Source organism: Penicillium alfredii (assembly GCF_028826965.1).
Source record: "Penicillium alfredii strain IBT 34128 chromosome Unknown utg000007l_segment0_segment0, whole genome shotgun sequence".
NCBI lineage: Eukaryota > Fungi > Ascomycota > Eurotiomycetes > Eurotiales > Aspergillaceae > Penicillium > Penicillium alfredii.
Genome location: NW_026622704.1, coordinates 2,854,363 through 2,876,339, shown reverse-complemented (window position 1 = coordinate 2,876,339; position 21,977 = coordinate 2,854,363). Strand labels below are relative to the sequence as shown.

The window sequence follows — 21,977 nt, the reverse complement described above, 5'->3', positions numbered from 1 at the left end:
GATTGGACGAGAGGAGCTGTGAGGGATGAGCAAGGAATAGATGCCCCATAGTATTAGTCGGGAAATAAAAAGGCGCATGTTGGATGTGAAGGACTTCGTCCACAAGGGTTCATGGTGTTCCTGGACATAGAGGAATCTCTGGGGTTTATATCACTTGGGTTTGTTTATAGGATTTATTGATTTACTGATTTCTTTTCGTGCCCGCCCCGTTAGATGTGATCCTGGACCAAAGTCTTTCTCTTCTAGACTCCATCCATAGTTGTAGGAAGTGTCTCGTTTGCCCAGTTGGCCCCCGGCCCCATATGCCCTCTATAGGACCTGCTTTAGACCCACTGCAGTACGCCCTGCTGTGCCGTCTAATCCTATGCAAATTGGCCTAGTGTATTCAGTTTTGAATGGCAGAGTTTTCTGCAGCTTCGGTCGCCCGAAAATAGTGTGTCAACGAATATATCACCCTCATGGTAAAGCGGTCGAAGATTGCGGTAAGTTCACGAAGACCCTTCCTCGCTGCAATCGAACATTTAAAAGTTCTACGGTTCAGCTTGAGTGTCACTTCACAAGGCTTTTGTCTATTAATTCCAACCTTGTTATAAATGATTCCGTTGAGTATGATGGCTAGAGCTACAGAGATATAGTCCAAAGTTTGGGGGTCTTTATAGAGGTGAACGTTGGCCCGGTGCAAGATTCTCAGTTTCTCAGTGAACTCTCTCTCCCCTTATATCTAGTTGTGCCACTCCTATAGCCCATCTCTATTCTACTGAGAAATCTAAAGGCGGCGAATAAGCAAAATACAAAAGGGGAAATCCCGTAGGCTTGGCAGCCTACACGGCCACTAACATCCATCGAGATCTTTCTCCTTTACCCGGGGCTTCAACAGCACACAAGGTCTAATGTCGCAGCCGGACATGCTGATGAGATTCGCAAGTTGGTGACTCATTCCGGAGTGAGAATCCCTCACGCCATGTTAACCAGAAATCAGGCCCCAATGAGCGGCGGACAATTAGTCGGGAAGATGTCGGGTTTTACAATGCGCTAGTCATAGCGGCAGTTTACGAGGTTGTCAATGATGAGATAGACATGGACTCGGCTCAGTCCTTTATTCCGCCCCTGAAACACTGCATTCAGAAACATCCCTATCTGAGCGTGGTCGTCAAGGACAAGCATACCGAAAAACCTGCTTATGAAGGTGTATCGTGTGTCAATCTCGAAAACCATATCTCGATCATCCACGACGATCAGATCAGTACTAATGGAGAGGTGGCCACGATTCAAAAGGCCCTGCCATCGATACTTGACCGGCGATGGCCTGCTGGAATCCCACCTTGGCGCATTGTCGTCCTCCCTCTGTTGCCGCGGGACTCCGTGACGCGCTGTTTTATAGCGTTTTCGCTCTCTCATACTCTCGGGGATGGCATGGTGGGACCCATCTTTCATCGTACCTTTTTGGATGCATGGCGTCAGACGACTGGCGTGGACGAGAAACGGTCTTTTCTGGTGACTCCGCCAAGTCGAACGCTTCCAGCACCCTTTGACACGCCCGAGAGGCTTCCCATCTCTTGGAAGTTTCTCCTGGGGCCGCTGATAGCCGTGTACTTGCCTAAGTGCTTAGCGAACATCCTCGGACTCCGCGCAGCTGCCAGTACCGTTGATTCCGGTACCTGGACCGGGTCGCGCATCTTCTCTGAGCCGGGGTCTGTCCCCAAGAGTGGAGTGAGACTCCTCGAGATCGAGGCTCCGCTGCTACAGAAGGCTCTCCAGACGTCGAGAAATCATGACACCAAGCTCACCGCAACCGTGCACCAGATGGTGATTCGAGCGTTGAGCAAGGCCATTCCCAACCGCGATATCACCAATTTTGTCTCAACAACGGCTGTCGACATGCGAGGGTCTATTGGCACGCCAGGTTCCACATGGGGTCTTTTTGTGTCTGGCCATTACGAAGTACACCCGCGTCCACTTGACGTATCGCAGCCTGTGTTATCAAATGAGACCTGGGCAGCAGCGACCTCGATGACGAAGAAACTCGCCGAATGTGCCACGACGCTGCAGGACCAAGCAATTGGTCTGCTTAGATATGTCCCCAGTATCAGAAATTGGACACTGGGGAAACTCGGACAACAGCGAGATTCCTCTTACGAAATGAGCAACTTACTTGCCTTCGATGGCATGAGTGGTGATGCAAATAATTCCAAATGCAAGATTAGCAAGATGGTGTTCGTGCAGCCCGGGAATGTTCCCAGCGCTCCGCTGGTGTTCAACATGATCAGTGTCAAGGGTGGTAGCTTGGTATGTGCGGTTAGTTGGCAAGTGGGAGCCTTGGATGTGCCGATAGAAGAAGAGTCGGCCTTGGTTGATGCGATATGTTCATCACTTCACGCGGACTTTGAAGCCTTGAGTGATTGATTGAACTGTCGGCACCTCAGACAGAACTGTCCAAATTGTTTTATGTTTTTTTATAGAGGATTTAGTTAGAGCAAATCTACTAATTAGTTATGATGCTGGTCGAACTAACATGTCCTGCTTCCCATCCATGACCGCTATGCTTGATCCTTCCCAAATGCTACCCTCAAGTCATCAACATACTATATATTTATAATCTGCATCCATCTGATAGGAGGGATATAGATTGGCCCTTGCGCTCATCCTAGATAGTCCATCATACCGTGGATACACCCCCAGTGTTTCGTAGGTCAAAAAGGGTATAGTAAAAAGTATGCCTAAGTCAACAACAAATGCCTCCATCCTCAGGCATGATATCGGCTTGCCGATGATACGATTATGCCGGTCGCCACCGTGCTCACCGCCACGGCCCCACGGATAAGGGCGTATCGGACCCCAAACACAGCTTCAACTCTGCATCATCAACACTTCTTGCTTCCTGCTGCAGATTGCATAGGGTAGTGGCTCATTTTGATCTGTATTGTGTCTATTGTTCTGGGTAGGGACAGGGGCAGTGCCTGTGCTCGATCGATACATCACACGACTCCTTTCCGCTTCCTTAAATCCGAACCGCCTTGCCTCGATGATAAGCGTCATCCTCTCCGTCCTCGACGCGCTGCTGGCATGCAAACGGCGCCACCTTTGCTAAGAGCAAAGTGAGAAATAGAGAAGCGATACTCAAGAGGAAGTTTAACAGTTAGCCTTTACTTGGGTCTCATTCCATTCTCGATACCGGTCGCCACCCGGCCCATGCTCGCCTTATCTCGAAGACCAGGATTGGTCTCATTGATGAGATTGAGGAGCACTTTCTGTTGAAGTCGATCAAACAAGCCATTTTATTCACAGAGAAGACAATGTCGGCATCGAGTACAGCGTCTTCGAGCTCCTCGGCGACAAGCCCTTTACTGCCTGGCGCGGGACCAGGGTCGAGATTTGGAGAGAGATCTAGCGGGACTGGGGCAGCTCGGCCTGCCGATCACGAAAGTGTTGCCACTGGTAGCTCTACAGGCTGGAGAATGGCTGCTCGTTCGGTGCCGGATCGCAAACGACGATTAACAGGCACGGCAGACGATGCTCGCTTGCAGCGAACACGCTCTGGAAGTGCGGCTGGGCGTGACGGCCACAACAGCAGCTGGGCCCCTCTACCGTACCGGTCTGTCTCGATGGTGCTGCCCTCGTCCCGGACAAGATCTTCAGTTTCTGACGTTCCTGGGTCGTCCTACGCAACGGCAATCGATATCGCCTCCTCCCCCCCGGCTGAGTCTGCCCATGCCCATGAAGCGCATGCCATGCGTTCTATCCGGGAACCGGGAGGTCCGGGTCATGATTCATCTCGAGAAATTCACCAGGCTCCTTGGCCTCCAGCCGGGCCTGCTCAACAGCCAGATGCGCATAGAGCGCGTGGGGTGCGGTCCTCAGGGAGCTCGTCTGCTCCGAATCCCGAATCGTCAGGATCCTGGTCTTCGTACTACCCGCGTCAGGCTGAGGAGATACAAGGACACCTGAGCTCCTTGTCACCCCAAGGAGATGGGGCCTCGTTGACCCAAAGTGGCAGGTATGAGTCCATGGAAACGCCTGGGTACCCAAGCGTCAGTCGAAGACATTTTGTCTCGGGTATATTTTCACCAGGAGGAAATCATGAAAGGCCTTTGGAGATGCCTCAAAATATCCTGCCAAGGTGGCAACCGGATTCGGAGGTTGAGAATTGCCCCATCTGTGGGATTGTGTTCAGCTTTTGGTACAGGAAGCATCACTGTCGGAAGTGCGGGAGAGTCGTGTGTGCCTCGTGCTCTCCCCATCGAATCACCATTCCTAGGCAATACATTGTTCGCCCACCTGAATCAGCCGCAAGTGTCCCAAGCTCACCTCCAATGGCTGCATCTCGTATCCAGCAGGTGATTGATCTCACCGGAGACAACTCCGGCCCATTGCCTCCTACCATCAATCCTGCCTTGGGAGGTGGTGAAGAAGTTCGGCTTTGCAATCCTTGCGTACCAGATCCCAATCCCAATCCTCTTGGGTACTCTTCTCCTCGTCCACATGGTCATCGACCTACACACTCACTTTCCTCAACGATGGGATCGCACTACTCTATCGTGGCGGTAAGTTCTTGATTGATGGCCCCGGTTCATTGAGGACATTAAATGACTTACTATGGTGTATTTCCAGCGCGACAATTCAAACACTCGCCAAGAAAGAAGAACGCTGGGCACCAACGAGCGACCTTCGTTTCTTCGGGACCTCAGCCAGCAAATTCGCCAATCTGCCTCCAATGAAGAAGAGCGACGTCGTTCACGCCGGGCTACAGCCCTTCCCGATGCATCTACCCCCGCCACTGGCCTGGTCTTCCAACGCCAGTCCCTGTCTCGCGAGGGCACAAGTGCCCCTTCCTCGCCTTTCCCCCTGCGCCGCCCTGTTGTCTCTGATCGCGACCTCTGTCCGGTCTGCGGTCGCCGATTCCCGGCACTGAGTCCGGACCAGCCAACTGAGGCACGAGAGGCGCATATACGGTATTGCATCGAGAACTACGGAGTGCCTACTGACCAGCATGCACCTTCGCCTGAACAGCCAGGACCTCCGCTGCCTCAGCCCCCTCCCGTCCCTCGTATGCTCGAGTTTACTGCCACCGAGAAAGACTGCCTTGGTGAGGATGGTGAGGTTGCCGAGTGCACAATTTGCATGGAGGACTACGAGGTCGGGCACACTCTGGCCCGTCTCGAGTGTCTTTGCAAGTTCCACAAATCATGCATCGTGGGCTGGTTTGCACGCAAGACGGAGTGTCCTGTGCATAAGGTCACCTAGAAAGGGTGACTAGGGGCAGGGTTGCCTGTGCTTTGCTTTTGTTGGAGTTGTCGCTTTGTTGTCCTTTTTTTTCTCTTCCTCGTGACTCCGTTGATGTATGGCTTTTGGCGCTCGGGGTCCCTTGTTCTGATATCCACTCTAGCGCTTGTTCCCTGAAATGATGAAATGACCATCTATAACCTAAACCTTTGAGTCGGCCATGAAATAGGCTCTTTCCATTGACCTTAAGTAGTCCATCACATCTCACTGCGGCTGAATGAAGCCAGTCAGGTTTAGCATAGTCACGTGCCCGCCCCAAACCACATCTGGGCCTGTGACAGACGACGTCCAACTTCCCCAGGCAGCAGACATCCAGACAGTGCCAAAGACAACCAGAGGGGTTGCGGCAATTGAATTGTTATTTTTTAGTTGCCAAGGCTCTGTCTCCCACAGGCAGTGACAACCACCGATCGGGCTAGTTGCAACGAACCTGATCGCCGTGTCGGGGCTCGGCGCTTTTGTCCACCGGCCTCCGTCCTGCGGTGTTTTGCGCACAAGCTATACACAGCCAAGTGCGCATTAATTCCCCTCGGTATGTGATAACCATATTATAACAATTGATTTATTTTGTGCATTTATTCATTGGTGCCTTGGATGTTGACACCTCTCAGAGATCCGCCCTCGGTGTCAGCTGGTTGGCCCCGCACTCGATGGAGCTCGATCCCCAGCTGCGGGCCTCTCGAGATGGGGACACACGACGGTCGTCATATATGCCCTCCCGACCACTGGTGAATCCAGTGCCTGGATACCCCGCTCCACCTCAGTATTTCCCCCCGGGCGGGCACCAGGCTCGCGACACATCAGCATTGGAGCCGGGACCCACTTATGCCGACCCATCATCTGATCCCGAAAACCCTCTTGCAGACTTGAAGCGGGCCCGCGCTTGTGAGCCCTGTCGGCAATTAAAGGTGCGGTGCGACCCTGACCCAGATCACCCGGACGGGTCATGTAAACGCTGCGCTAAAGCCCGCCGGACCTGCTTCGTCACGGCTCCAACCCGCAAGCGCCAGAAAAAGACGGACAGCCGGGTTGCCGAACTAGAACGGAAAATCGATGCTTTGACAGCTACGTTGCAGGCCTCGCACAGCAATGCGCTGTTCTCTGCAGCACCTCCAGCAGACCCGCCGCCGTCTCAACCTCAACCGCACGACCAACATACTAGTCGGCGGTGGTTGAAGGAAGACTCTCAACAGGCAGGAACTAAACGCCAGCACGGCGGACAGGCGAAGGTGCCTCCTCAGAATCTTTTGGGACCGCAGTATTCTCGACCGGGCAGTCCGTCGGTGGAGCAGCTCCATGACCGCCGACCTCCCCACCACTGGCGCGGCCCCTACTCCGGCGCGATTGAACCGCCGAAGACTGATGCAGGCAATGAATTTGTGGACGTGATTGACAGAGGTATTATAGATATAGAAACCGCGGTGGCGGCATTCAACCGCTTCGTCAACCAAATGGCGGAAGAAATGCCTGTCGTCATGCTTCATCCCGAAACCAAAATGGGTGACGTCCGCCGCGAGAAACCAGCCTTGTTCCTTGCAATCACCGCAGCTGGAGTTGGGGTTTTCAACCCCAACCTTCAACTTAGCTTGTTTGGGGAGCTTTATCGACTGATCGGCGACCGCGTGGTGGTCAAAGGCGAGAAGTCACTGGACCTCCTCCAAGCAATACTGGTCGGTACACTTTGGTACCTGCCGCCAGATAACTTTGATGAGATCAAGTTCTGGCAGCTGATCCATATGGCCGTCGCTCTAGCCATGGATCTTGGCCTAAACCGCCGCACCTTGACAAACAAGCGACCCTTTACGTTGGTTCGCGATCTGATGATGAAAAAGCCGGCGGTCATATCGTTTGATCCAGATGGACCGGAAGCTAGACGGGCATGGATAGGCTGTTATTTTCTGGCGGTCCAGTGAGTGCCTCATGGATGCGTTACGAACTGGTCGTATACTAATCGCGATAGGGCTGCGACCGCTCTGAGGCGAGTGCTTTTGGTTAGATGGCAGCCTTACAACGACGAATGTCTTGAAATTCTAGAAAACCATCCCGACGCTTTGCCTTCAGACCGGAAGCTGGTATGGTGGGCTAAGCTTGGGCTCATCATGGAAGAGGTCGGTGTGCACTTTTCTACCGATTACCCAGGATCAATCATCACGTTTGCGGATAGTAAACTTCGGTATACGATGAAAGCGCTCGAGAATGAACTGTTCCAATGGAGGAGGGATATCCCTGAAGAGCTCTACACTGGTAAGTTCAGGCCCCCGAGGCAACTCTGCGGCTATTTCTCTAACAATATCCCAGAAACCCTGGCCAACACTGAGCACACCGTGAATCTTTTTATGCACGAACCTGCCATGAGCGTCGACTGCAATACCACCACTGATGCCGATTCACCTTCGAGCGACAGCTTGGCCGGCCCAGCAGTATCAGCCATCATCGATGGGTTGACCACGTGCATCTCGTCTATCCACAAGGCCTTGGATAGCATGTGCACTGTTGAAATAGATCGCCTTTTGTGTCTCCCAACCATGTGGTTAGGTCGAACATCGTACGCCATGGTCAGCCTGATCAAGATTTACTCCCACCTGACGCCCGAATGCCGCATTGGGCAGATCATCGATGTGGAGAGCCTGAAGATCGAATACTACATGGATAAGGTTATTAGCCACTACCGGACTGGCGCAGCCCGCGATGGTGGTCGTGCGGTAGCCAAGTTCGGCAATATTTTGGTGCTGCTGCGCAACTGGTTTATCAAAAAGAAGGACCAAGGGCAGGCGTTGAAAGACGTATTTGCGGACCCGCGCGAGGCGGTGCCGTGTGGTCCCCCATTGGTATGTTTGAGATATGGATTGTTCTCTCCCCGAAGACCTTCTTTATTAACACACACAACAGATGAAGCCTGGCACGACACCACTCCATCTCCTCAGTGAAATTGCCACCGGTGAACCAACGAACCGGGCTTCCTCCAGCGGTCACGCGCCTAATCAGGCCTCGGGGCCCGAATATACTTCGTCTACGGAGCCTAGCTCAAACCGAGGCGTCGGCGCGACCCCAACAACAAGGACTAATAGTTACGGCGCCCCGGACACGCCAAACAGCACGGCTGGCCACAAAGCTGCAGATACACAAACTAGCTGGGCTTCCGACCCATCTGCTAATTTCCCTTCCTCATTCCCGGGGCCCTTGGAGATGGGCAACCGAGGATACTACCAGTCTTTTAATGCGGCGGATCCGTCGCAGCCCTACCCAGATTTGGCGGCGTCATCAAACATTCCAACGCAGACACAACAAACCTACCCTGACATGTCGAGCACAGCCAGCATGCAGCTTTCCCAGCCGATGGGAGTGGTACCTGAAATGGGAACCGAGACTGTTTTTGATCCAGATAATGTGTTTTTGTTTGGGAGTATGATGGACGAAGGGCTATTTTCGTTTCCGATGTCCTTCGGCGGCAACTTTGGGTTTTAAAGCCCTGATACATATCCCATCTTGTCCTGTTGTTTCTTTTCTTGTTGCGTTTTCGACTCCACTCGATACCCGGCACAATCATGCTAGAAAAGCCATTTCCAATTACATGCAATGTATAAATTCTTACAATCTCCCGTAACCTCCACTAGTTGCTATTATACTAAGCGATGCAATAAATCCTTGCCCTGTAGCCACCGTTCTACATTCTCTGCCGTCTCTTCATACCACGTATGCATAAGTCCCTCATCAACGTAGCCCATATGCGGTGTCATCACCAGCGCACTCCTCCCGCCAGTACCCCAGTCCGGTGACCGCCAGCGACTATCGCGAGGCAAGGGCTCAAGGTCAAAAACATCCAATGCAGCACCGGCGATGCGACCCCGCTGCAGCGTGTCATACAGCGCCGCCTCCTCGACCAGGGGCCCGCGCGAGGTATTAACCAACAACGCGGAGGGTTTCATAGCCGCCAACTCCGGGACCCCAACCAGACCGCGCGACCGATCGCCGAGCACATAGTGAAGGGTCACGACGTCGGCCTGGGCGAACAGCTCCTGCTTAGAGACGACGCGAAATGTAGGCGTTTGGGCATCGGCACCGGAGTCATCCAATGGCCCGTACACAGGCAGCCCCAACTCCTGGGCCGTACTGTCGGCCTTTTCCTGGGTGAGGTTGGCGCTCCAGCAGATGACGTCCATACCGAAGGCGAGCACGGCGATGCGGGCCACAGCGGCGCCCAGCCGGCCCAGCCCCACCACGCCGAGAGTCAGGCCCGCCAGACCCTTCGCTAAGCGGGTCTGCCAGGGGGCGGGGGCGGGGGCGGTTTTGATGGCGGCGTCGTCGGCGGCGACGTTGCGCGCCAGCGCCAGGATCAGGGCCCAGGCATGCTGCGTTGTCGGATGGCTGCCGCCCTTGGTGAGGTCGAGGCGGGCGCGCGCGCTGGCGGAGGCAGTGGCGCGCCCATCGCTGCGCCCGGCACCCGGCGCCACGGCGACGGCGATGCCGAGGTCGCGCGCCGCAGCCAGGTCAAAGGATTCGAACTGGGTGCCGGTGGCGAGCAGCAGCTTTAGGTTCGGCAGCTGGCGCAGCAGATCTGCGGGGAAGGGGTGCGCTCGCGCATGGACGAGATGATCGTGTAGGGCTGGAGCGCGGCGACGAGCGCCTGTTTCTGGGCTGCGGTGGTGTCGGCGTGCGTGTAAGGGGCGAATGCATCGCGGTAGACTGTCCGCTCGAGCTGCGAACTCGGGATGTGAGTGAAATGCGACGAGGCGATGTCCAGGTAGTCGTCGAGGATTGCGAGCGTAGGGGTGGTGGTGGTTAGGGTTGGGTTGGCAGATCCGGGCGCGGCCATGGCTGCGCTGCACGTTATTTGACAGGTCTTTGCTGGCCCAGGGGAGCGGTGCTGGCTTTTCTAGAATCCATCAATCCATCAGCGCTTGCAACAAGGCGGGTCTCGGTGAACCCCGCCTCCACAGGAACCGAGGTGGAAGGTTGGGGGCCGATTCGCTTCGGGTTTATAGTCCATGGTGGTTATACATTGCGGAGCGTAGCGACTTAACTGGCCACTTTTTGTTAGCGAGAGTTAGTTGAACGCCGCAAGGATCAAGACCTAAGGAGTGGTGCATGAGCTGATCATATTTAAAAGACACAAAAGCTCTAAAGGGTAGATTGGGCGTAGTCTAGCATCACGAAACATATACACAAGGTGGTGGTATCAGGGTAAGGGAAATGCCCCACAGGAGGGTCAACTCGATCAAAGACCAGACGATATCGCCTCCCAGTTCATATCATCAACATTAAATGCAGGAACCGAGGTCATGAGCTCTGCCAGAGTGACGGGGTCTGGATCTGGGTATTCTGACATGGGCATGTCGTTCGGGATTTCAGCCGCTTGAGCTGGACCTTCAGGAGGCGGCGGCGAGGGCTTGGTCCTTTTCTGAGGCTTTCTCGGCCCCTTGGCCATTTTTCGAAGGAGTTGCGCAAGAGTCTGTGCCCCTACTTCAGCCATATGGCTGACCTCTGCCAGCATCTGCAGGCGATTGAGGGCGTCGCGGACTGCCTGCATGCACTCTTCTCGCTTCGAGCTGACTATGCCAGCCCCTAGGGGATCCGAGTTGTTCATACTCGCACGGTGGGGCTCGTCCTCTCCGCAAAACGTGCGATCCATGCAGAGGTATACCAGGAGTGCTGCAGCCTCGAATGTGGGTAGGATGATGCCCGTGAACCGTGTTTGAGACCCACCCATCAAAGCATGTAGGGTAGATGCCCCCCTCAGAACATAGAGAGCTGCCACGGCCAGAGCCTTGCGTTGCGATGATAGCAAGACTTGCTTGTATTTGGGGAGCTCTTGGACCTGAGTTGGTTCCTGCAGGAGCGCCGGCCGAAAGTTGCAGCAAATAGACTCGAATAAAGAAATGTGCAAGAGTTCCCTTTGATGTGGGAGCATTGGGAGACGCTCATCCCATTGCTTGTCGGGTTGTAGGGCAAAGGCCGAGGGCAGGGTAGCCAAGAAGTCACTGCAGAGCATTTCATACCGCTCCTCGGCCAACACAATGTCATACTCGGAACCTAACTTGGGCCCTGTCTTCTTCCAAAAGTTGGCTAGACGGGCCTGAAGAATCCGCTCCGTGAAGCCCTCGAGGGTATGGGTGTCATCGATGTCGGGACCGAGGCGCATGCGGGGCATGTTCTCGGGACTCAAGCCACCATGCAGGATGGCAATGCGATCCAATTGTCGAGAAAGAACACTGCGAGGGAGAGGTCCACACTGGTTAGCAAGAGATATGGCGGAAAGGATACTCGTCCTGATACCTATCCCATATGTATAAGTTGCAGAATATCCTACGTCGCGTTTCTTTCTCTAGCTCGTTCATGTCCGGCACCCATTGAGTGGCATCTTTGTCGAGTCCAATCTTCTGGGCGACCTGAATTGCAGTACCGAGGGCATTTCGAAAGTCATTTGTACGGCCTTCACACCGGGACTTGAGTCCAGCAAAGACCAGATGTTGTACGCGGAGCAGGCTGCCCTTAGGATTTAGATGGGTGCAGGTCACCGCGAGATTGTCAGCGACGTCATCACAAGCGCTGCGAATATCCGCCAGAGACATGCCGCGAATCCTTTCGATGCAATAGGACGGGCATGGAAGGAATTGAGTTGCATAGGAACACATCCGCAGAAGCAGGGTTGCAAACTCAATACCAAAGACCGAGGGTCTTTTGGCAGTCCACCATAGTTGGTATTGTTCCAGAAACCACGGCGGGTAGACCATCTGGTCCATCCTAAACACTCACATATGACTGGTTAGGAAAGCGATTCCCTCGGGGCGTTGATCCCAGACGTTCGGATAAGGCTCGGGGCACTCACCAATTCACCTCGGCCACAAAATATCTCACCAGAAAATCAAGAATGGGACGGTCCGGCATCTCGCCCAGGTTCTGCTGGACCTCCATGGCTGTTTCAGGCGATAACACTCGGCCTTTGTCATTTTGGCCGTCTTCTTCTTGCAGTTCTACCTGTTGGACGAGAGATATGTTAATTGAGTACTCCACTCTGCTCCACCGGTTTCCACTCTCTGTTGATGCGACGGGGGCAAAAGTAAAAGAAACACAACCAACTCACCCTCCGTAAAAGCGCAATTGTATTGGATTGACTATCTTCAGAATAGCCAAAGACCTCGGTCAGCGATGAAGGCCATGAGCTGTTGGTGGGACTGGCGGTGCCAGTCAAGTCAGAAAATGCATCAAAGGATATGGAGCCCGCTCGGTCATTGCGCTGGCGGTGACTTGGTTCATATTGTTCATGACGAGTCGCCGTCTGTAGTGGTGGGTTGGCAGAAGGGATGGCCTCCGATGGGTAATAAGCGCAGTCTTCTGGTCGCCGACGGCGAGTGCAGTGATTGCATGGATATTGGCGGTTACACTGGCCACGTTAGGCGATATCTTTCGCGATATTCCTTCCAGGGCTCTGACGATCACGATACCTTCTGTTTTCGAGTGTAGCAAGGGATACAGGACGACACCCTGCGTTTTCGTGGGACAGACTGCATGGTTAGGTACAGGTACAGGAATAGAGACGGATTGTCCTAATGCTTTGCCATTCCAACGGCTCAATGAAGAGCCTCAAATAGAGAAACCATCAGTTCGGGGTACTCCCCCGCAGTTCAAAGAGAAAAAAAAAAGGGAGAGTGAGTTTACCGCCTTACAAAGGAATAATACATTCCATACTGTATATACAGTTCTATTACATCATTCAGACCAACTGCGCATAGAATCTCTGCGTAAAGAATGAGATTCATGTACCAGCGCTGTGAAGATGGCCCATAAAACGCCAACATTGCGAACAAATCTATACTTACACCCACGGAGAGACTAGTTCATGTTCTGCCCCGAAGGATGGGCTACGAAAGACAAAAATAAAAGAGGGATCAGGAATCTGATCTACCAACAATCATTTCAACGAAGATCACCAGTACAACGTATTCTTACAAAATGCCATGGATGATCATTCAATACACACGCATCACGTCAGGAGGCTCAATACGAGGCTTTCTTGAATTGGCAAAGGGGCATCCTAGCTTCATGCACATCTTCATCGGGTTGACTCGGAGATGTCCGTTTGTTCGTGTTTCCGCCCTTAGCATCATGCATTTGGAGCCGGTCGAAGGCCCCTATCATGCCCCTCTAGGTGCCACTCCGGAGGCTTTTGTCGATCAAACGGGAAGCCCCCCACCTATAGGCTCAGCATAACCCTAAGACGCTACGACGTAGCCAGATAAGCTATACTACATATACGAGCCCCCCAATGCAGTAAAGTATCTATAAATAGTAGATTCGACGGCCCGGCCCCAGGCCCGGTCCGTGAATATCCCATTCTTCATCCATGGAAATACCCACGCGAGGAACTTGTGGGTATATAAGCACTAAGGAACTAGGGCCGAGATGATAATGGCAGGACATCCCAGGAATGAGGCGGTCCACTCCCTGATATCATGTATTTGGGGCTTTGGTTTGTTAGTATGGATTCTGCCATTGACTTATGTCTCGCAACAATACAACAATACACAAACCCTGAGAAATGACAGGATTGTTTTGCCGTTGGGATCGACAAGATCTACGCCTCCTGTGGGATCGACAGGACCTGGGATTTGCTTTCCCCCCCTCCGTCTTTTTTTCTCTTAAGTTGGTCCAGATCATCGTGAGTCAAGTACACGACTTATGACAACCGGACAACCTATGAGGGCACAGTGGACTAGACATGAGTTGTTCACTTGAACACGAATATTGATGCCATGCGATTGGTCTCGATCGATACCAAGCTCACGAGAGAGAGAGAGAGAGAGAGAGAGAGAGAGAGAGAGAAAAGCAGCTAATTACTCGAATAACAATCAATAACAACATCTGAATCGCATGTTGATCTACCTAAGTTTCCTCGCAAGCAGTTGCGATGGGGCTGCCTAGCTTATCCCCCCGGGGGCCACGTCTGAATTGCGTGGATTAGCTTCTTACTTACAACATACGTACCTCCTTCTGCTGCGGCATAGCACCTCCCTGAATAGGTTAGAGCTAGTTATACTCTTTTCGGTGTCTATCGGAGGAAGCTGACGCCCCCAGAGAATCGGCCGATCTTGTTCGCCCGAATTTTCTCGGTGCAAACCGTCGAATGTTGACAAAAGGCTCGGGCAATGCTTCTGGACAATGTGTCGGACGAAGAAAACAGAAGACTCAGGTCAGAGTTATCGCCTAACTGTATAGATGGTATTATGGACGGTGCCCGGCGCTATGGCCCTGGTCCCTCAGTCATATATAGAGGTTTGTGAGTAGCAGTTAAAAATTCCAGTCCTTTTTGGATGATTGGCAATCAACTGGTTGTTTTCCATTATACGGTTACCTACTTTTCCATCGCTGGCATACTATCTCTTAGGAAAGATAAATGACTCTCGCAGAGGCAGGCCACGCGGTGGGAGCCGCGCTAGGGCCAATATCATGGACTGTGCTCGCTGTGATCGCGGTACTGCTTGGTTTGTACAATCGGCTGCTTCCCAAGCCTATTCCGGGAATTCCATACAACACCAAATCAGCTCGAAGACTGCTGGGGGATGCCCCCGATATGATCCGGGAGGTCAGCGTCACCAGGGAGTTGAACGTGTGGATGGTCAAGCAAGTCACCAAGCTTCAGACTCCGTTGTGCCAGGTCTTCGTGACGCCATTTTCGCGGCCATGGCTCCTTCTGGCGGATTCGACTGAGGCCCAGGATATCATGGTCCGACGGCCCGAGTTCGACCGGTCTGACTTTATCACGGATGGCCTGAGCCCGTTGGACGCCTTTCACGCCCGGATGAAAACGGGCCAGAGCTGGAAGGAGACGCGTGCGTGGCTGCAGGATCTCATGGGACCGAGCTTTCTCAACAACATTGTCGGCCCGGTCATGTACGACAACTCGAAGCAGCTCGTGGAATTCTGGGAGAAGAAGGCTCGTCTGGCCAGCGGCCGCGCCTTTGATGTCAACGAGGATCTGAACCACAGTGCCCTCGATGGCATGCTGTCGTTTGTGTTTGATCGCCATTTCAAGCACACTGCCTTGGGCCCGCAGATCGAGGCTGCGTCCAAGCTCGACCCTTCGGAAGTGGAGGTGGGACCTAATGGAGAGGCCAAATTCCCAGAGGGACACCTCAATGAGTTTATCGGTGCACTGTACGAAACTGTGGATGCCATCGACAAAGTGACCAAGTCCATATCACCTCGGTTCGCCATGTGGTGGATCCGCCAGACCCCTCGGTACAGGAAGGTAACTGCCATGAAGAGAAAGGTCGTTCGGGAGCAAGTGCAGGGTGCCCTCCAGCGGCTTCATAGCACAGGAGAGACCAAGACTGCCATCGAGTACATGTTGATGCGGGAGAACAAGGCCGCCGAAAAGCAAGGCCGGAAGCCGGACTTTAACAACCAGGCGATGATGGACGAGGTGAGATTGACGCTGTTTTGATCTTCTTCGATTTCGGTTGAATCGTCTGCTAACCATCCGGTTTCCCTATGATTAGATCGCCGGCCAGTTTATCGCCGGCCTGCACACGACCAGCACGACCATCGCATGGACCTTCATCTACCTGACCCGATACCCGGAGATCCAGAACAAGTTGCTTCAAGCGCTGCAAACCGCATACCCCGAGGCCCACGCAGAGAAGCGGGCGCCCACACTAGCCGAACTGACCAAGTCCCGGGAGCCCTACCTGGAGGCCGTGCTGGAAGAAGCGTTACGGCTGCACGCCACCAGCTTGGCACGACAGGCCATCCGAGACACGGAGGTTTTTGGTCATCGCATCCCCAAGGGCACAAACGTGATCCTGATCGCCAACGGCCCCGGGTTCCACGAGCCGTCCTTTGCCATCGACCCCGCCAAGCGCAGCCCCACTGTCAAGGCCAACAACAGCTGGGACGAGACTCGCGATCTAAAGGCATTTGACCCGGAGCGCTGGCTTGTGCGTAAACAGAGCGAATCTGGAACCGAGGAGGTTGAGTTCAATGCGAATGCGGCGGCGCAGATCGCTTTCGGAATGGGGCCGCGCAGCTGCTGGGGCCGGCGACTAGCGTACTTGGAGATGCGTATGGTTGTGACCCTGGTGGTCTGGAACTTTGCTCTGCTGCCCGTCTCGGAGACCCTGGCTGATCCTAAGGCGAGCTATGGGATTGTCCACCGAGCAGACCAGTGCAACTTGAGGCTGCAGAAGAGGGAAGCGTGATTGTTGAATGTAGATATCCATGTATGAGCGGTTTAGGTACGAGGCACTATGGTTGCTATGTTTTCGGGTATCAATCAATCGTTTTGAAGTGTTGAACACTCGAATCTTTGGTTCCCCAAGGTAAAATATACAACAAATTAGGCATGCCAGGGGGCCAACTTCATCCTAATCCCAGCACTCATTCTCGGGCTTATAATACATGTCTCAAGTCCTTACGCACGAGCAACTCATCTACAACCAGCAGAAGATCACAATTAATTACTTCATGGATTGAAAAGTCATACTAAGACCCCACAGGAGCAAGTTGAAAAAAAGAGAAAAGCATCAAGGGCCCCCCGAATATTATGTTTGTAGACCCGAAATGCGACCAACGCCGACCATTCTTCGCAATAGATCGCCTCTAGGCCCAAGTCATCAACCCCCCCCCCATTTTTGTTCCAAACACAAAAACAAAGTGCGAAATTTGTTCCAATCTTCTCGCCATGTCGAAACACCATGAACAAGTAGAGCGCTTTTCCAACGCTCGTTGAACCAATAGATGATAGCATCTTTAAGCGGCATTGATACCGGCGGCCGCGCCGAACAGCTTCTCGCGGCGCATGAGCAGACTGGAGACAGCAACGAGGGCACCGCCAGCAAGGACAAGGATATAAGTCTTGTCCATGGCACTGACAATGGCGTCGAGAACCTGGGCCTTGAGATCCGGAGAGAGGTTCTTCACGATGCCGGAGCGGGCGCCCAGGATGGCGGCTTGGATGTCACCTAGCGGCACGTTGGGCAAAATCTGCATGATTCTGTCCTCGCTCTCATTGAGGAGAACGGCATTGGCAATTGCGAGGGCGAGGGTGATGCCGACGAACTGGGCCAGGGTGATAAAGCCAATGGCCGGCGCGACATTCTCCACGTCCACAACAGCCTGGGCCACAGAAAAGGCTGCCTGGAGGAACATGCCCACTCCTGCGCCAATGATCACCGTATACCCGTACACGCGGCTCTCAGAAGTGTCCTGCTCGACCGTGTACATGAGAGCGGACCCGGCCACGGTCAGCAGGCCGCCCACCAGGTACCAGGGCATGTAGTAGCCCAGCTTAGCCATCAGGGCACCGTTGACAAACACAAACACAATCATGACGATCACGAATGGGAGCAGGCGCACACCAGCCATGAGCGCGCCATCGCTGCGCGTAAACTGGAAGAACAACGGCACCATGTAAATGGGCACGAAGGCGCAGGCGCCAGATGAAGCCGACGCGCCGAAGAGGAGCAGCACCGTCCGCGACCGGAAGAACTGCACCGGGATAATGCGACGCGCCACGGTAGTCCCAATGGTCCAGACCTGCTGGATGCCCAGCGCAATAAACAGCACGCCGGCCACGACAAAGAGCGCGATGATGCGGCCCGAGTCCCACGGGTAGGTGACACCGCCCATGTTAACGGCCAGGATGATTGCCGTCAGCGCTGCGCCCTGCAGCACAATACCGGGGTAATCGAGGTCGGACGTGCGCTCCTTCACAGAAGCGCCAGGCTGGGGGTCTTTGCTGGGGATCAGGAAGAGGTAGAAGGGGGCACAGGCGGCACCGATGAAGAGGTTGATGTAGAAGGCCCATCGCCAGCCCACCGCAGACTCGCTGAAGGCACCTCCAATCACGGGACCCAAGACGATACCCAGCCCCCAGGTAAAGCCGGTGCAGGAGATGTACAGCGGGCGCTCTTCAATGGTGGTGGTAGTAGCGAGGAGGGTCATGCAGCCGACGTATAGACCCGAACCGCCAATACCGGCGATGGCACGGCCCAGAATCATGACGTTGATGGAAGGGGCAGCACCGCAGATGGCCGAGCCAATCTCGAAGATGGTGACATGGAAGATGTAGAACCATTTGGCGTTGAGGTGGCCGTAGAGTCGACCCCAGACCAAGTTGGTAGCCGTGGCGCACAGCAGGAATGCAACACTGAGCCAGGACAGCTTCTGAATACCACCGAGCTCCGACACGATGATGGCCTGCAAGTCGGCCACCACCGTCGCGTCAAGAGCATACAGGAAGGTGGACGCCAGGATAGACACCAGCGTCACATACCACTTCCACCCCTCAATATCTCGCGGGGGCGCCTCCGGTTCGGCAGCGGGTTCTGCAGCAGGCTCGACGGCGTCACTCGTCCTCTGTTGCTTTTCGTCATCGTTGGATTCCTCGGCGCGACTAGTCGAGCTGTCTTCAATGGTCTTCTCGGCTGCGAGGCTGGCAGCCGATTGGTCTTCGCCGCTGAGCACTGCCATATCTGAAGGGACTGTTGTGTATTCTCGGAAACCAGATCAGCTGGGGTCAAAGAAGACGGAAGGAAGCTTGTGTGTGAGAGCAATTGGACTTGGACAGAGTAGAAAATAGCTAGGTCGACCCGTATATAGAGATGACAAGAGAAGGTTGGCAGGTTAACTCAAAACCTTTACACCCGGGGAGGAAACGAGAAAAAAGAAAGATGCAAGTGGATTTGTCAGGGGTGTTAGAATTCCCAACTCAAGCTAGTATCAATTTCTAAACTACGATGATCATTGTGCGTAGACCAGAGAGAGGGACTATCACGGTGACCAAGGGATGGATTGTTTAGTAAAGCTAACCCTAACTGCCCCAGCATCTGCCATTGACTCAGCCCGAGATTTGTCGGCCCCGACGGTTCGACCGAGATATTTCGGCCCAAAATTGGTCAGCCCGATCATCTGCAGATCGCCTCTGCTTATCGCATTATTGACGGGGGCTCCATGTTCTGGACCGTCTCCCTCTTGTTTGCTTTGAGAGGGGGCTGAAGGGCTCAACCGATTCGAAATAGCCTGCTATCACTACGCAATCCTGGTTTCACCTACCCCTGTATTTGGCGCGAATTTCTCCCAGTCAGCAGTTTGATGACTACGGTTACTGGCTTAGACATAACCAATCACTGACGTCAAGACACAGGGTCAGTATCATTGGGGTCGATGTGTATACTACAAGGGGTATGAAGGAAAATCATGGATCGGTGTTTAATGGACTTCTTGCTAATAGCAAACACAACTAAGGAATCCTCTTTGATTTTCGGGTTTACTCTACTGCATCTATATCACTAAGAGCTATCCACGGCCGACCATTTCCGACCGACCAGGTCAATGGATTAACTACCCGGGCCATGACTCAGCGTCGCAGATAGACCTCAAGCAAGCCCATCAGTCCCTCGGGATGGAAGCTGTGGATCTCATACCGCTCATCGGCTTCCTTCAACAGGGCCGCAAACTCGGCTTCGGTCCGCAGCTTACCACCGAAGCCCACCAACATGATCAGGTCGATTTGACGCACGCCGCGCTCAAAGTCGCGCGTGAGGCTACCCTGTGGTGGCAGAATCAGGTCATTGATAAGTAGCGGCGTAGTGGGCTTCGAGCGCTCCAGTCCCGGCACCAGGGAACGGAACATCTGGACGACGTCTCGGTCGCTCCAGTTGAGCGCGCATGCACGCAGTATGAAGGCGGCCGCGTCTCCCACGGGTTGCGGTTCGAAGAAGCTGTGTTGCATGAAGGAGACGCGGTCACGGACGTCGTCGGTGAGCAGCGACTGACCCGCTGCGTGCATGTCGGCTGAGTCTTGCACAATGAAGTCCAAGGTTGGGAAGTTCTATGTGGGTGGGCTTGTGGTCAGAGAGAGTTTGTTTCTACCAAGGCCCGTTTGAAAGGTCAGAGCTGCTAACTTACTCGGGCCAGTGTTATGGAGACTTTGCCGCTACCACCACCGACGTCCACCACGGTGCCCTTAAGATCTTTCCAAGGGAAGGCCTCTTTGAGTGCATTGATGTTCAGATTTACTGTTGAGATGTCAGCTTACATATCCAGACTGCATCACTCACTCTCAAGCAAATCACGAAACAACAGGGAGGGAAGTCTACATTTTGCCCATCCAGCCATGGCCTTGGCAAATCGAACTGACCGCGAGGCGTCATTCTCGTAGAAGTTGAAGATCTGAAGGCCATGTCGAGTTGAGAATGGGGTGAGCACGCTGTTATACTCGAGTGGCGATGCCTTGACACTGTCGGCCGTGGCCGAGGCTGCCTTGAACATCTCATCGACACTGCAATAAGTGGACCAGGACCGTTAGCACTGGGCAAATCCAACTCAGAATAATTCTTTTGGGCCAACTTACGTGTAGTGCAGCGTGGAACGGATCTCCTCGTCCTGGTGCAACAGGTACGAGCTGGGGTTGTGGGCAACATATCCGGGGTTGGGTTCCTGGAAGATGAATTCGGTAGCCAGCAGACGGACGATGCGGCGCGTGCGGTCCAAGTCAACACCGGCCTGTTTGGCCAGCTCTTCCAGTGAGATCTGCCCCTCTGCGGGGACAATGCTGAAGAAGTTGAAGTCCAGGGCCACTTGGATGGCCGCAAGCTCGTATCCCTGACAGCAAAGAGTACGGAAGTGCTTCTTGGGACCCTCGACGAGGTACTGAAGGTCTTCCAGAGATCTCTTCAGTCCACTGTGAAGCTGGGCATACTCGATGGTGTCGGGGCGGCTAATGGAGTCATGGGCAAATGTAGGCTGGGCATAGTCGTTGGCCCGGAGGTATTCAGCGATAGCCTGGGTCTGCCGAGAAACATCTTCCGCGAGAGCTAGCAGGCCAGACCTGCTAGTATCTTTGGAGACTGTACCGTTGGTGTGCGTAGACATAGTTGCAATCATGAATGGCTTAGATCGTCAAGAGGGTCTTTAGAAGCACCATCCAATCAAGCATTCCTCAAGCGAACAGGCACTATGTGCTTTATATCCATTGCTGATACCGTGTTCGAGCCCACACGGCTAGCCTGACACGACCGAGAGCACAAATAGCTCAGACAGCCTAATGCTGAGTCTGCCCCGTCGGTGCTCGTCCGGCCGACGTTTGGCGGGCATATGGTATCAGCCTTGAATTCGACCACGTTCGTCTTATCGACTACTTACTTACGATCTGCCGAGAATCAGTAAGAGCTAGTATCATGCTTGACCCACACGGAAGAGGCTGAATCGTGCAGCCCCCGAGGATTCGGGCGGTAATTTTCCCTCGTGCATAGTACCTGACACTTACAGGGCACGCCATTCCTGCTCCTGCTCCTATCTATGTACAACGTTGATCATCGTTCGGCCGACCTGTGGCGAGAAATTGAATTAGGGCGCAATACATTCGCACCTTGTTATGTTGGGTTGAATCTCACGATGCCCGTGCTGGGGAACGTGGTCGACATCGGTGGAGCCGACCCGTTGGACCGTTGGAGCGCAATGAATGTCTCTGTCGGCGCCGACTATCGCTCAGTGCCCGTCAAGTAAACATAGCCAATAATTTCTTTCTTTGATTTCGTGCTTTAAGAAAGCCGGGGCCTCGTGTGTGGGGATTTTAGCCAGTTCTGTCGGATATCAGATATAGTGTACAACACATCTGTTGCAGACTTCTATATTAACCTCGCGAAGTCTTGTCCGGTCCGGCCCAAATTGCACTCAAGTGCAACCATTTAATACATTCT

At 53.7% G+C, this 21,977-nt stretch overlaps 9 protein-coding genes across 9 annotated transcripts; 5 read left to right on the top strand and 4 right to left on the bottom strand.

The window, feature by feature from the left end:
• Window positions 1–458: 458 nt before the first annotated feature.
• Window positions 459–2,403, top strand: NUU61_005740 (uncharacterized protein; the record flags this gene model as incomplete). The annotated part of the gene is made up of 2 exons (XM_056656322.1): window positions 459–482; window positions 973–2,403. 2 exons carry the CDS (start codon window positions 459–461, stop codon window positions 2,401–2,403), a joined length of 1,455 nt encoding a protein of 484 aa, XP_056511935.1.
• An 890-nt stretch (window positions 2,404–3,293) lies between these two features.
• Window positions 3,294–5,241, top strand: NUU61_005739 (phosphatidylinositol-3-phosphate-binding ubiquitin-protein ligase; the record flags this gene model as incomplete). The annotated part of the gene is made up of 2 exons (XM_056656321.1): window positions 3,294–4,541; window positions 4,609–5,241. The coding sequence occupies 2 exons, from the start codon at window positions 3,294–3,296 to the stop codon at window positions 5,239–5,241; spliced, it is 1,881 nt and encodes a 626-aa protein (XP_056511934.1).
• Window positions 5,242–5,930: 689 nt separating this feature from the next.
• NUU61_005738 (putative C6 transcription factor (War1)) lies at window positions 5,931–8,745 on the top strand (the record flags this gene model as incomplete). The annotated part of the gene is made up of 4 exons (XM_056656320.1): window positions 5,931–7,189; window positions 7,241–7,524; window positions 7,579–8,108; window positions 8,170–8,745. 4 exons carry the CDS (start codon window positions 5,931–5,933, stop codon window positions 8,743–8,745), a joined length of 2,649 nt encoding a protein of 882 aa, XP_056511933.1.
• Window positions 8,746–8,900: 155 nt separating this feature from the next.
• NUU61_005737 (D-2-hydroxyacid dehydrogenase family protein) lies at window positions 8,901–10,093 on the bottom strand (the record flags this gene model as incomplete). The annotated part of the gene is made up of 2 exons (XM_056656319.1): window positions 8,901–9,910; window positions 9,985–10,093. The coding sequence occupies 2 exons, from the start codon at window positions 10,091–10,093 to the stop codon at window positions 8,901–8,903; spliced, it is 1,119 nt and encodes a 372-aa protein (XP_056511932.1).
• A 402-nt stretch (window positions 10,094–10,495) lies between these two features.
• NUU61_005736 (fungal specific transcription factor domain-containing protein) lies at window positions 10,496–12,192 on the bottom strand (the record flags this gene model as incomplete). Its single annotated transcript, XM_056656318.1, has 3 exons — window positions 10,496–11,489; window positions 11,554–12,021; window positions 12,107–12,192. 3 exons carry the CDS (start codon window positions 12,190–12,192, stop codon window positions 10,496–10,498), a joined length of 1,548 nt encoding a protein of 515 aa, XP_056511931.1.
• A 2,479-nt stretch (window positions 12,193–14,671) lies between these two features.
• NUU61_005735 (cytochrome P450) lies at window positions 14,672–16,475 on the top strand (the record flags this gene model as incomplete). Its single annotated transcript, XM_056656317.1, has 2 exons — window positions 14,672–15,700; window positions 15,777–16,475. 2 exons carry the CDS (start codon window positions 14,672–14,674, stop codon window positions 16,473–16,475), a joined length of 1,728 nt encoding a protein of 575 aa, XP_056511930.1.
• Window positions 16,476–17,025: 550 nt separating this feature from the next.
• Window positions 17,026–18,747, bottom strand: NUU61_005734 (putative MFS drug efflux transporter; the record flags this gene model as incomplete). Its single annotated transcript, XM_056656316.1, has 1 exon — window positions 17,026–18,747. The coding sequence occupies one exon, from the start codon at window positions 18,745–18,747 to the stop codon at window positions 17,026–17,028; it is 1,722 nt and encodes a 573-aa protein (XP_056511929.1).
• An 886-nt stretch (window positions 18,748–19,633) lies between these two features.
• NUU61_005733 (S-adenosyl-L-methionine-dependent methyltransferase) lies at window positions 19,634–21,150 on the bottom strand (the record flags this gene model as incomplete). Its single annotated transcript, XM_056656315.1, has 4 exons — window positions 19,634–20,107; window positions 20,185–20,294; window positions 20,376–20,557; window positions 20,630–21,150. 4 exons carry the CDS (start codon window positions 21,148–21,150, stop codon window positions 19,634–19,636), a joined length of 1,287 nt encoding a protein of 428 aa, XP_056511928.1.
• A 426-nt stretch (window positions 21,151–21,576) lies between these two features.
• On the top strand, window positions 21,577–21,783 carry NUU61_005732 (uncharacterized protein; the record flags this gene model as incomplete). Its single annotated transcript, XM_056656314.1, has 1 exon — window positions 21,577–21,783. One exon carries the CDS (start codon window positions 21,577–21,579, stop codon window positions 21,781–21,783), a length of 207 nt encoding a protein of 68 aa, XP_056511927.1.
• Between the last annotated feature and the right edge of the window lie 194 nt (window positions 21,784–21,977).